The sequence below is a fragment of the Rhineura floridana genome, chromosome 1 (assembly GCF_030035675.1).
Source record: "Rhineura floridana isolate rRhiFlo1 chromosome 1, rRhiFlo1.hap2, whole genome shotgun sequence".
Lineage (NCBI taxonomy): Eukaryota > Metazoa > Chordata > Lepidosauria > Squamata > Rhineuridae > Rhineura > Rhineura floridana.
In genome coordinates this window covers 267,211,248-267,224,959 of record NC_084480.1, presented here as the reverse complement: position 1 = coordinate 267,224,959, position 13,712 = coordinate 267,211,248, and the positions used below count along the sequence as shown (strand labels likewise).

The window sequence follows — 13,712 nt, the reverse complement described above, 5'->3', positions numbered from 1 at the left end:
TCTGTGCTGGATCCTTGCCCTTCTTGGCTAATAAACGCTAGCAGGGATGGAACAGCCGGTTGGGCCAGGGAGGTGATTAATGCCTCTCTGTGAGAGGGGGTGGTCCCTGGCTGTCTGAAAGGCGGTAGTGAGACCACTCCTGAAGAAACCCTCCCTGGACCCAGAAAATTTTAATAACTATAGGCCAGTAGCAAATATTCCATTCCTGGGCAAGGTCCTTGAATGAGTGGTGGCAGGCCAGCTCCAGACACTCTTGGATGAGACCGATTATCTGGATCCATTTCAGTCAGGTTTCAGGCCTGGTTTTGGCACAGAAACAGCCTTGGTCGCCCTGTATGACGACCTTTGTCGGGAGAGAGAGAGGGGGAGTGTGACTCTGTTGATTCTCCTTGATCTCTCAGCGGCTTTCGATACCATCGACCATGGTATCCTTCTGGGAAGACTGGCTGAGTTGGGAGTGGGAGGGACTGCATTGCAGTGGTTCCGCTCCTACTTGGCAGGTCACCTCCAGAAGGTGGTGCTTGGGGAACATTGCTTGGCACCCTGGACTCTCCAGTATGGATTTCCACAGGGGTCAGTTCTGTCCCCCATGCTGTTCAACATCTACATGAAACCGTTGGGTGTGGTCATCCGGAGCTTTGGAGTGCGTTGCCATCAGTATGCTGATGACACGCAGCTCTATTTCTCCTTTTCATCTTCTTCAGGTGAGGCTGTCAATGTGCTGAACCGGTGTCTGGCTGCGACAATGGACTGGATGAGGGCTAATAAACTGAGGCTCAATCCAGATAAGACAGATGCTGTTAGTGGGTGGTTCTTCTGACCAGATGGTGGATGTCCAACCTGTCCAGGATGGGGTTGCACTCCCCTTGAAGGAGCAGGTTCGTAGCTTGGGGGTTCTCCTAGAATCATCTCTGTCACTTGAGGCTCAGGTAGTGCCTTCTACCAACTTCGGTTGGTGGCCCAACAATGTCCCTATCTGGACAGGGATAACCTGGCTTCAGTTGTCCATGCTCTGGTAACCTCTAAATTAGATTACTGCAATGCACTCTACGTGGGGCTGCCTTTGAAGACGGTTTGGAAACTGCAGCTTGTGCAAAATGCAGCGGCCAGATTGCTAACAGGGACCAGACGGTCCGAACATATAAAACCAATTCTGGCCCGCTTGCACTGGCTGCCTTTATGTTTCCAAGCTCGATTCATGGTGCTGGTATTGACCTATAAAGCCTTACACTGCTTGGGACCACAATACCTGATGGAACGCCTCTCCCAATACGAACCCATCCGTACACTACGCTCAAGATCAAAGGCGCTCCTCCGGGTGCCTACTCCGAGGGAAGCTTGGAGAATGGCAACAAGGGAGAGGGCCTTCTCAGCGGTGGCCCCCAAATTATGGAATGATTTACTTGACTAGGTGCGCCTGGCGCCAACACTGTTATCTGTTCGACGCCAGGTCAAGACTTTCCTCTTCTCCCAGGCATTTTAGCATGTGTTCTATATTGTTTTAAATTTTTTAATTGTGTTTTAAATTGTTTTTAAAAGATGTATTTTAAATTGTATTTGTTTTTAGTTATTGTAAACCGCCCAGAAAGCTTCGGCTATGGGGCGGTATACAAGTTTAATAAATAAATAAATAAATTGCCTGCTTTGGATGGGGTTGTACTACCTCTGAAAGAGCAGGTCCATAGTCTGGAGGTGCTCTGTGGCTAGGAGTGTCTTTTACCAGTTTCAGCTGGTAAAACAGCTGCAGCCATTTCTGGACTGGGATAGCCTGACCATTGTTGTCCATGCACTGGTAATCTCCAGGCCAGATTACTGTAATGTGCTCTATGTGGGCTGCCCTTGAAGTTGGTCCGGACAGTGCAGCTAAGGCAAAATACGGTGGTGCATTTGATCAATGAGGCAGGGCATCGCCGACATGTTACCCCCACTGCTAAAAGAACTGCACTGGCTGCCCATTAGCTACCAGGCTAAATTCAAGCTGTTGGTTTTGGTGTATAAAGCCTACGGATGGGATAAGTTTGTTGATGCCAGTTCAACAGCATCCCATCAATCTAACAGACTGTATCAATTCAAGTTTATTCTTCGTCCTCAAGCCACTGATTTTACGAATATATTTTTCTACCACTTAGAATATTGATACTAATACTGGTGTTTTTTTTTAAGGAAATCAATATTTTTGAAAGAAATATTGATATTTTGAATGAAATGTCAATGAAGGAAATATCAATAGAAATATCAATATTAATATCAATATTTCTATTTCTGAAAATAGCCAAGGAAAATTACTACATAAAAAATCAAATCTGCAACGATAGCGAATAAGCAAATTAATGCAAAATTATGTACCAAATCTGAATTGGATGTAATTCTAGCACATCCCTAATAAACCCCAGAACAACTTGGGACCAGAAAACCTGAAATATCCTCTCACCCCTTATATACCCAGTTGATCAATGTGTTCAACAGGAGGGCCATTCTGCACAATACAGGAAGCAGACCTTTAGTGTTATGGCACTTACCCTTTGAAATTCCCTCCCCTTAAATATTAGACAGGTACTGCCTCTGTTGTCTTTTTGGCACCTACTGAAGACCTTCCTCTTTCAACAAGCCTTTTAAGTAGAGGCCTTATCCTGTCTGCGTCCGTGCTGGAATTGCTTTTTAAGATGTTTTTAAAGGTGTTTTTTAAAGGTGTTTTAAAGATGTTTTTTGTTAATGTTTTTAAAGATGTTTTGTTTTAATATGTTTTAAAGTCTTTTGTTTTTAAGATATTTTAAAGTGCTTTTAGTGTTTTTGTTTGCCACCCTGGGCTCCTTCTGGGAGGAAGGGTGGGATATAAATTTAATAAATAACAACACCACCATCATGTTGGCTACCTCAGTTTTAGATACACTAGGAGGTACTTTTGTGTCCACATGAAGCTTGAAAGTAGCTACTTCCCATCCACATAGAAATAGGATACTGTGGCACCTAAGACCGTCCTTCCCAAGCAACAGGCTGAAACAAAGCCCGGCTTGGGGTTCCAGTTACCAAATCTAGAGGTAAAAGTGGACAACACTTTTGTAAACAGCTGTGGAAGTTTTCTGCACTGCCAACACCTGTGAATATACACTAATGCAGGATGAGGAAAAGGAACCAGTTCATTAGAACTTTGTCCTAAATATTTTTTTAAATAAATAAATGGCTTGAGCAATTGTGAATTGTCAGATTACACACTGTATAAAACAGAGGGAGGTAGACTTCAAGTTTACAGGATCTGCTTTGCTTTTTACTAGATCCCCAAGATCTACCAACCAGAACCAGGTACAAAACATAGTAATAAACACTTAGATTTATATATATCCCACCCTTCCTCCTAGGGTGGCAAACAAAAACACTAAAAACACTCTAAAATATCATAAAAATATACTTTAAAATATATTAAAAACATATCTTTAAAAACATTTTTTTAAAGAAAGCTTTAAAAACATCTTTAAAAGCAATTCCAACACAGATGCAGACTGGGATAAGGTATTTAGTTAAAAGGCTTGTTGAAAGAGTAAGGTCTTCAGCAGGCGCTGAAAAGATAATAGAGATGGCGCCTGTCTAATATTTAAGATATTTAATTATTTTTAATATTTAATTAAAAAGTCCTGAGCTGAGGGATTTGTTTTGAGTACCAGAACTATACTGAGCTCATAGTCCTTCCACTCCTTGTTACGTCCCCATCCCCAGCTTTCTTCATGACAGCAGTATAATTTCTCCAGGTGCTTCCTCTGAGAGAAAGTGGTGAAAAGCAGCAGACCTTTTCGGTTGTGGCCCTCCACCTATGAAATGCTCTCCACAGTGAGGCCTGCCTAACACCAATGTTAACATCAGTGCAGTGACAAATTAAGATGTACCTTTCTTCCCAGGTTTTTGAGGGAATATGACAATCATGCTTACTGCTTTTTCTATGTGTGCATTGGGGGGGGGGAAGTATTGTTTTAATTTGATGGTTATTGTTTAACCTGTGTATACAATGTGCCTAGTTTATTAATTAATTATTAATAAACAAATTAAATAAATTAAAGAGGGAGTAATTTTGCTGTTGCCATTGTTAAACAATTGGGGAGGGGGGCAGAAATCCTTGCCAATGTACTTCAAATCACACAGCGGACTATCAATAAATCCTGATCTACTTTCTGCCCATCCCTGGTATAAAAAGTCAAATTTGACATTTTTATCTTTTCGAGAACTGGACAAAAGTAAATTCATGGATATTTTCAAGTAGAGTTAGAAATTTTCCCACTAATTTTGCATTTGAAACCTATTTTTTCCCCATTACTATTTAAACTTATGCAATTTAAACTCATGCAACCATGTTCTTTAGTCTTCAAATGGTCTCTACAGATAGGCTTGCAATTTCTTGGTTTCAATGCAATTTGTCTTGCAATTTGTCTTTTGAAATAACAATCAGTTTTAGATTCAGAACTCCAACTGGGAGACACTTTTACTCATAAGGTGGTAACCACTGACCTCTCCCTTCAATAGTCTACAGTTCCTCCAACCCTCAAAAACACCCTCTGGAGGGCTCACACACACACCCCTGGAGCCCATTTTAAAGAGGTGGGGAAGGTGGAGAAAGAGGTGTTCCTCCTCGAATCCAAGCCACAAGGAAGAATATAAGGGATAAGATTACCTTTTCTTCTTCAATCATTATATGTTTTTCAGTTTCACTATTCTGCTGGAGCTGTCTATCCTGTCTTTCTTCCTCATCTAACTTTTTTCTCTCTGTCTCTTTTCTTCTTTCTTCAGCTAATCGATATAGTTCTTCATTTTTTAATCTTTGCTACAAAGATAAAAAAGTGATGATGCAACGCAAAACAAAAGTATTTTCAGCAAACTTTAATTATAATTTGAAAAATTGAGAATATAAAGCTCTCTTTCACTGATAAATCAGGAGCAATTACATGACTGCACTAGAGATGCATCTGCAAAACCTGCCCTAACCCAATCGGGAAGAGGGAAACTCGTCCATGCGTAGGGGTGCCAGCCAGACACATGCCCAGAACACCCGCAAGTGAAAGGAGCCTAACAGCCAGAACCTTTTACTTAGAAATGTATCCCCCCTTAAATCAATAAGCCTTATTTGTATCCATTTATGGCATTAAAGTATAGTTGGAGTGGTGAAAAATAGCAAATATAATCCACTCAGTCACTAGTTAGCTAGCAAGTTCTGAAGATGCAAGCTAGGACCTGATATACAATGAAGGAAGATGGCTTTTGGGAATTCCTTCCCTGACATCTTTTAGCATTATGACTGTTACACTGAGTCTCATTTTCTTTAATGAGATTCCTTTATTCCATTTCTGGGGCACGATTCTCTTTAAGGAAGGATACCTAACGCATCTATAGAAGTTAGATACCACACCTCTTCCTCTCTCCTTCGTTTCCTTTCTAGTTCCTCTTCAAATTCTCTCTGAATTCTAGCCCGCTGCTCAGCTAGTCTTTGTTCTTCCCTTTCTTCTTCAAGTCTTCGTTTTTCACGCTCTTCTTCTTCTCTTTTTCTTTTCTCTTCAATCTAGAAAGGAAAAGACCTAGTGTTTATCTGCTGTGGTACAGCTAAGAATATTGTCCTTTACACAAAGGAGATTCCATAAATCAACTTAAGATCTGCATCATCACTGTCAATGAGTGGAAGCCTACCTATCTCTGTGCACCAATAAATGAAAGCCTTATATCTCCGTGCACTGATAAATGAAATCCTTAGATTTTTTTTGCTCTGAGACATATTTCATAACCAAAGATTCCCTTGATACCATCAAGTCATCTAGCATATAACCTTCTGCACTTCCCACATTTTATACAGGCTGCCAGCTATTCTAGTAGGCTTGACAATCCCACCTTCCTTTCTTTCTAAAATATTTCTAGCTCTTCTTGTTATAGAACATAAATGCAAGCAGTTGATGACAACTAAAAGGCAAAGAAATAAAGTGGAAAGTAATCTCAATAAGTCACCATAAGTCATAATCAACTTGAAGGCACATAACATACACACAATGTCAATTTTACTTTTCTCTATAGACCATTCTGTTCTCAAGCAAGAGTCTACTATAAAAAATGTAATGGGCTGGACTATGAGTCCACATTTGTGGGTAAACAAGCCCTCAACAGTGTTTGTTTTTTATAGTTAAGGGCAGCTTGCCCAGCAGCTCTAACTTCTCATTCCTCATCTTCATGAAAGCAGCATGCAAATTATATTGTTCTGCAGCTCAGATACACATATGTCTGTCGCCAGAGAGAATTCTATGTGGACACATCATGAGAAGACATGATTCACTAGAAAAGACCATAATGCTGGGAAAAACAGAAGGGAGTAGAAAAAGAGGAAGGCCAAACAAGAGATGGATTGATTCCATAAAGGAAGCCACAGACCTGAACTTACAAGATCTGAACAGAGAGGTTCACGACAGATGCTCTTGGAGGTCACTGATTCATAGGGTCGCCGTAAGTCGTAATCGACGTGAAGGCACATAACAACAACAACAATGTACCCTGCTGATAAACTGGATTTCTACTTGAGGTCCAACCATTTTATTACCTTAAGTAAGGAAACACCGCCTAATTTTCAGTGACTAATTTATTTATTCTAACAGATATAATGCCAAGTTATGTCTGCCAGAAAAGAAAAAATCAGTTTGAAATCTGCAGACTAGAATGTACCATTGGTATCACCTGAAGGGTGATTTTCTTAGGTAGTCTGACATCATGTAGGATATAGCACCATCTAGCGTCCGAAGGCAAGAATGGATAGAAGTCAAGACCTGGGGCATCGAGCCCCTCCCACTCCAGTTCATTTGTGACTAGACCGAAGTGAGAGACATATCTGAAAAGACATAAAAGGCCAACGGGCCTAACAGCAAGGAAACAGTGTCCCAAAACATGACCCAAAGATCGCAAGCATATTAAACAGGTCCAAATTGGTCTTGACTTGGTAAAAAAGTTTAAATATTATAACACTGAAGAGTAATAAGTGGTAGCAAAAAACCCCAAATCCTCCAAAAAGGGAGGGCCGTGATGTCGGACTACCTAAGAAAATCACCCTTCAGGTGATACCAATGGTACATTTTCCTTAGGTAGTCTGACATCATGTGGGATGTACCAAAGCAGCCCCTAATAGGGAGGGACCGCCTCTTGGCTACTTAGCAGAAATAACCTGTTGTAAAATACGCCTCCCGAATGAGGCATCAGCAGAAGCGTAATGGTCTATCTTATAATGTCTTATGAAAGAATTTGAGGTAGACCATACAGCCGCTCTGCAAATCTCAGCTAGAGGAGCATTGGTTGCGAAGGCAGCCATAGTGGCAGCTGACCTAGTGGAATGTGCCGTTATGTTACGAGGCACTGGCAGCTCAAGGGACTCATATGCCAATGCAATACAGGCACGCAACCAACAAGATAACATAGAGCTAGACACCTTTTGCCCCAGAGTACGCGGGTGAAAGGATACAAATAAGGAATCCGTTGACAGTATGTCTTGAGGGCCCTCCGGACATCTAGCGAGTGCCAGGCCTTCTCGAGTGGATGAACAGGATCCGGACAGACCGAAGGCAAAACAATGTCTTGGTTACAGTGGAACGCCGAAATGACCTTGGGACGGAAGGAAGGATCTAGACGTAGTACCACTGAGTCCTTATGGAAAATACAGAGATGGCGGGCCGAGGACAGTGCCCCCAACTCTGAGATTCTTCTCGCCAAGGTGATCGCCACGAGGAACAGGACTTTGAAGGCCAAAAGACGTAAAGGCACAGATCGAAGGGGCTCAAAAGGAGGGCGCTGCAGGGCTTTCCTTTCCACGAAGGAAAGCGATGACAAACTGCTGGCGACAGCAGGACGGCCCCCTTCAAAAAACATTTGACCAGTGGGTGTGAACCCATAGGAATAGTAGGAGACGTGATGGAGAGAATAGATGAAATTGTGGTGGCGTGGCGGCGTAAGGTTTCAGTCCCATCTTCAGGCCTCTATGTAAAAATTGCAGTAGATGTTGAACCTTGGCCTGAGATGGTAGAATGTTTTGAGAGTCACACCAACTAGCGAAGGTAGACCAGGTGCTCTGGGAGACCCGAGAGGTCGACTGCTTTCGAGATGCGAGAATTGTGTCCACAACTTCCTGACAGTCTCGAATGAATCAAATGTCCACGTTCAAATGCCACGCTGTCAGATTGAGCCATTCGGGATCTGGATGCCAAATCGGGCCCTGAGATAGAAGATCTGGTCTGAGTGGCAACCTCCAAGACTCCGTCACTGAAAGGGAGAGCAGGTCGGAGAACCACGGCCGACGAGGCCAGTACGGTGCTATCAAGATCAGATGGGCCCTTTCGCGTCGCAGCTTCCTGATGGTCCTGCCCAATAGCGGTATCGGGGGAAAAGCATATAGGAGGCCTGCTGGCCACTGAGTCAACAGTGCATCCGTCGATTCCGCATCGTTGTCCAGATACCTGGAGAAGTAGCGAGGGAGCTGGTAATTGTGACTGGATGCAAACAGATCCACCGAGAGGATGCCGAACCGTCGTTGGAGAAGGCTGAACACCATGGGGTATAGCTTCCATTCTCCCAGGATCACTTGTTGTCTGCTGAGCCAGTCGGCCGCAACGTTTAAAACACCTCGGAGATGTTCTGCTCTCAGTGAAAGTAGATGTATTTCGGCCCATTGGAAGAGTTGAGACGCTTCCGCCTGGAGGCACTGTGACCTGGTGCCCCCTTGTCTGTTCAGATGTGATTTCACACAAGTATTGTCCGTGCGAATCAATACGTGTTCCAGAAGGAACAAGGGTTGAAAATGCCGAAGAGCCAGATGGACCGCTCTTAGTTCCAGCCAGTTGATATTGTGACTTGCTTCCGTGTTGGACCACACTCCCTGAACATACTGGGAATTGCAATGGGCCCCCCATCCGGACAGACTGGCATCTGTGGTGAGTATGGTCCTGTCTGGTTCTCGGAACGGGGTTCCCAGTCTGAGATTTTTGGCCTTAGCCCACCAATGGAAAGAGGTCTGCAGAGATGGGTGCAGGTGAACCGTACGTGGCAATGTCCTGTTGGAAATGGAGTAAGGCCCACTGTAAGGGTCGAGTGTGATGCCGAGCCCATGGCACGATGTGAATGGTCGAGACAAACATTCCCAGAGCCCTTGCCAGAAGCATTAAGTCCACCCTCGAACGACATGTGTGGTGTAGAGCCGTCTGTGTTATGGCTGTAATTCGATCTGGTGACAAAAAGACCATGGCCTGCGTGGTGTCTAGAATTGCACCCAAATGTTGTAATCTCTGAGTTGGTAGTAGTTGACTTTTGTCGTAGTTGACCAGCCAACCATGGGTGCATAGAGACGTAAGAGCAGAGTGGACATGAAAGAGGGCCAAATCTCTGGAACTCGCTCGAATTAACAGATCGTCCAAGTAAGGATAAATGTGGACTCCCTGGAGGTGGAGATAAGCCACCAGGGTTAGCAGCACTTCGGTGAATAGTCACGGGGCCGACGACAGACCGAAAGGCATTGCTCGATATTGGAAGTGATGGGGGCCGAAGGCAAATCGCAGGAAACGTCTGTGGGTTGGACAGATGGGCACATGAAGGTAAGCTTCTTTGAGATCTACGGAAGCCAGAAAATCCCCTTCGTGTAGCGCCTCTACAATTGACGCCAGGGACTCCATCTTGAACCGTTGGTATTTCACGAAATGGTTGACAAATTTGAGATCTAGTACCGCCCTCCATGACTGATCTCGCTTGGGAACTGCAAATAGGAGGGAGTAAACCCCTTGTGCTCTCTCCTCCAGTGGTACAGGTTCTATTGCAGCTGTGTCGAGAAGATGGGTTATGGCTTCCCGCATGATCCGGCACCTGTCTCGAACTCTGGGTAGAGTGGATGGAATGAACCTGTCTGGAGGGGTCAGCCAAAATTCCAGTTCGTAACCATGGAGGAATAGATCTCTGACCCAAGCGACCCGTGTCAGACATAACCAGTGACTTGCAAACATTAGCAATCTGCCCCCCACAGGGAAAGCGTCAGTATTGTCTTCGCTGATGAGCTCCCCTGCCATAAGTTCAAGTTGAGGCCCCTTGACTTCCCCCGTTCTGTGCTCTGGCTTGGAAACGTTGCCTGTTCCAGGATCCCCTGAAGGAGCGGAAACCAGAAGATCGAAAGTCATGGCCTCGCCCTGCAGGCCGTGCTCCTCGAAAGGGCTGAAAGAAGCGATATGGGGTGAAATGTCTGAAAGCCCTACGATCCTCTCTCTTAGAAGTGGCCAATACTGGCCTTCGGCTGTCTTTAGGGTCTACCAAGACCGCCTTGAGGGCTTCGTCTCCAAAGAGTAAAGACCCAGAAAAGGGTGCTCTAGACAAGTTGCCCTTGGCCGTAGAATCAGCGTCCCAGTGCCTGAGCCAAAGGGTAGAGCTACCACCTGTGAGGCTAGAGCTCACGCGCCCAGCTGGGTGGCATCCAGTGTGGCGTCGGCTACGAAGGCTGCTGTCTTGTGTAATTTTACCAGGCCCTTGCGGAGCTTAACAGGGTCTGGTTCGGGATAATCCAAGAGTTCGTCTAGCCACATCATAGCCGCTCTTGAAAATATGGAAGCTGAAGCAGACGCCTGAATAGTAAAGGCAGTAGCCTTGTGGTTTTTACGCAAGGCATAGTCCATGTGGCATTCAAAGGGGTCCTTTAGTTGTGATTCCCCTTGCTTTGGAAGGAGCGAGCGCGAAACTAAACTGGAGACTGGCTCGTCGATGCCTGGAACAAGCAAGCGATTCATAAAGTCTGGGTCCAGTGCATAGAGCCTTTTGGCCATAATGGAAAAGCGGCGTGCCTGCAGAGGATGATCCAGCTCTTCCCTGGCCAGCTTGCCAATGGGGTCCGGCACAGGAAGGTAATGATCCAAAGATTTTGGAGACTTAAGGACTTTAGCCTCATGGGGAGAGTGGTAGATTCGGGCTGTGTAGTTTGAAGGCCCAATGTGCCCAGAGCTCTGCAAGATAGTGGAAGAAAGTCGGCCGCATCAAATAGGCGATATGAGGTGTCCTCCTCGAAGTCTGCCTCGTCACTCCACTCATCCCCTTCGGCTTGAAGAGAATAATCTGGGTCCTTCAACCCAGGGATGTCATCTCCAATCCTGCCTCTAGCAACGTCAAACGGGTTGGGCGAGGGGAGCAATACCACATCAGAACAGCCACATGGGGCTGCGGCACAGGAAGGGTGCTGTTCGCTGTGCTGAGTCAATGGAGCTGTCTGGACTCTCGACTGATCTGAGAAGAGGCTTAGTATATCTTTCAACTGCATCAGGAATTCAGGAGACAACTGCAGTCCTGGTACAGAGGCAGGTAGTTGCCCTGATAGCCGACCAGCAGGCGGTTGTGCTTGTGGAGGAACAGCAACAGTGGGCTCTCTGGGCTGGAGCGGCAGGCTAGATTGTGAGTGGCAGACCCCAGGCTGGTCAGGAAACCCCTCGAAGTCATCCTCAGATGACCCAGCTGGAGAGTGAAAGAGTGCTGTCAAGTGCTCTTGGTTAGCAGCTTGACAATGTGGCACAGAAATGTAATGTGTGTTTTTGGTGGCACTGTGGCGAGACAGGTGTTTAGCCACGGCCTTGGAGTGCAGCCTGGGCAGTTTTTGATTTGCAGACTTATGATGCGAGGACTTGCAGGGTCTCTTAGCCGCTGCTGAATGTGCATCTGAGTGTTGATCCGCCATTCTGAGCGCCCAGCAATGCTATACCAACACACGCACAGAGGTGGGGGGTGCGGTGTGGCAAGGGACTTTCACCAACACGCGCACAGAGGTGGGGGGTGCGGTGTAGCGTACAGTTCCAATATGCAGCTGCGGCGCAGATAATTTCAAGGTGCAGTCCGAATATGCAGTTGCTGTGCAGAGGCACTTGTTGTAAAAATAAGTCCTACAGGCACTTGGATAGCCTGACTAAATAACTGTACAAACAAGTGAAGGAGAACAGAAAGGGCGGGAAAAATGAGCAGATCAAAATGGCGCTCGCGAAAAAGGGCGGGAATTTCAATCAAAATGGTGGCCGGGAAGAAGGCACAATGGTGGGCAGGCAAGGGTTCCTGGTGCTTTAGAAGGCCTGTAATGGCTGCGGCAGTAATCAGGCAGACAGATAGGGGAGGAGGAGCAAGGGTGAGCTCCAAGCGCAGTGTATAAACAATGACGCTCTTTAAATGTGAAAAAAGCTGGGGGGGGATTCCTCCCACGGCCACCTGAAGAGCCTCAAGGCAGAAAGAGGCTAGCAGAGGAGCCGCAAAGGCGAGCTCCAACCGCCCCTTGCCGAGGGAGGCCACCGCCTATCACTTCAGCCCAATAGCAGCCCCCGCCAAAACAGCAGAAGTTAAAGGAGCCGCAGTCGCGGCTCCTGACGAAACAAGTGAAAGCTCTAGGCAAAAATCAGGCAAAAAAGGCAGCAGCCTTTCGCCGCAGCCCCAAGCAGCCGCTGCCGAAAAAGCAGTTATGAAAGGAGCCGCAGCCGTGGCTCCCGGCGAGGTAAAAAGCGAGAAAAAACGGCCGCCGCCTGGAGGAGCCGGCAGCAAGGCAGGGCAAGGGCTGACAAGAGAGCCGCAGCCACAGCTCTCAGGGCTCATCCCCAAAGAGAGGGGAGCCCAATAAAATCAGACGTCACCTACGGTGGGGAGACATCGAAAAGGAAAAAATACGAAAACACTGGCCGAAAAGAGAGCCGCATCTGCGGCTCTCAGGGAAGGCTTGTCTCTTGGAGATGGGAGCCAAAAGGGAAAACAGCAGCCGCCGGATTCCGTCAAAGAGGAAAAAATACTAAAACACAGGCTGAAAAGAGAGCCGCAGCCGCGGCTCTCAAGGCAGGCTCTTCTCTGGGAGACGGGAGCCAAAAGCAAAACAGCAGCCGCCGGATTCCTCAGCAAATGGACCAAAAGGGGGAAACAAAGTGAGGTAAAAATAAAAATCCCCCCCCAAAAATAAGGTCCCAGACAATATAAAAAGAGGGTGAGGGAGAGAAGAAACAAGAAGAATTTTGACAGTCCCACACGCTCAAACTTAGCTACAGTAGAAGATCCAAACACCTCAAACGAAGGAAGGCAAGAATGAACTGGAGTGGGAGGGGCTCGATGCCCCAGGTCTTGACTTCGATCCATTCTTGCCTTCGGACGCTAGATGGCGCTATATCCTACGTGATGTTGGACTACCTAAGGAAAAGCAGGAATGCGTGAGGTAGGTTCCATGACATCACAACTTTCCTGCCATCAACTCAGGCTAATTGGTTCCTTCCATTCGTGGCTAATATGGAGGCATCAATTGTGACCATCATGATCACTGGGTGGTAAAGCAGCTACCAAGGCCTCTGTAAAATCACTGTGTTAGCTGTTTCCACTGATATTACCATGCTTCTTACACTTCTGCGAACAGAGGCATAGATATGTTACCTGATATAGCAGCTGACCAAGACAATATGGGGAACAAGGAGGACTTTATTCTCCCCTTAGTAGTAGCACTCTACAAGTTGATGGTCAAAGCACATACTGGTGCTAAACATAAGGCCTAGAGTCTGATGGACTTCACCCAGCAATAGGGCTAGCCAAGCAACTCAACAATCCTCTCAGGAGCTTCTAAGTTTGCCTCTACACCCAGCTGCATTTCCGCTGCCACCCCCTACCCCCAAAAAACGTGCTTATGTCTCTTACTCACTGTACTTTCAGCGCACACATTTGAAAAAGATAACTGGAATTAA

At 46.1% G+C, this 13,712-nt stretch overlaps 1 protein-coding gene across 9 annotated transcripts in view; it reads right to left on the bottom strand.

The window, feature by feature from the left end:
- The window catches only part of CSPP1 (centrosome and spindle pole associated protein 1), a 109,926-nt gene that overhangs the window by 33,878 nt on the left and 62,336 nt on the right, over positions 1–13,712 (bottom strand). For all 9 annotated transcript variants that reach the window (XR_009759475.1, XM_061600593.1, XM_061600630.1 and 6 more), the window contains 2 exons: positions 5,390–5,539; positions 4,658–4,807 (listed from right to left, as the gene is read on the bottom strand). Coding sequence is in view for 8 of the 9 variants with exons in the window: in XM_061600593.1 (XP_061456577.1) it covers positions 4,658–4,807; positions 5,390–5,539 (300 nt within the window). In the remaining variant the exon portion in view is untranslated. The remainder of the gene's footprint in view (positions 1–4,657; positions 4,808–5,389; positions 5,540–13,712) is intronic.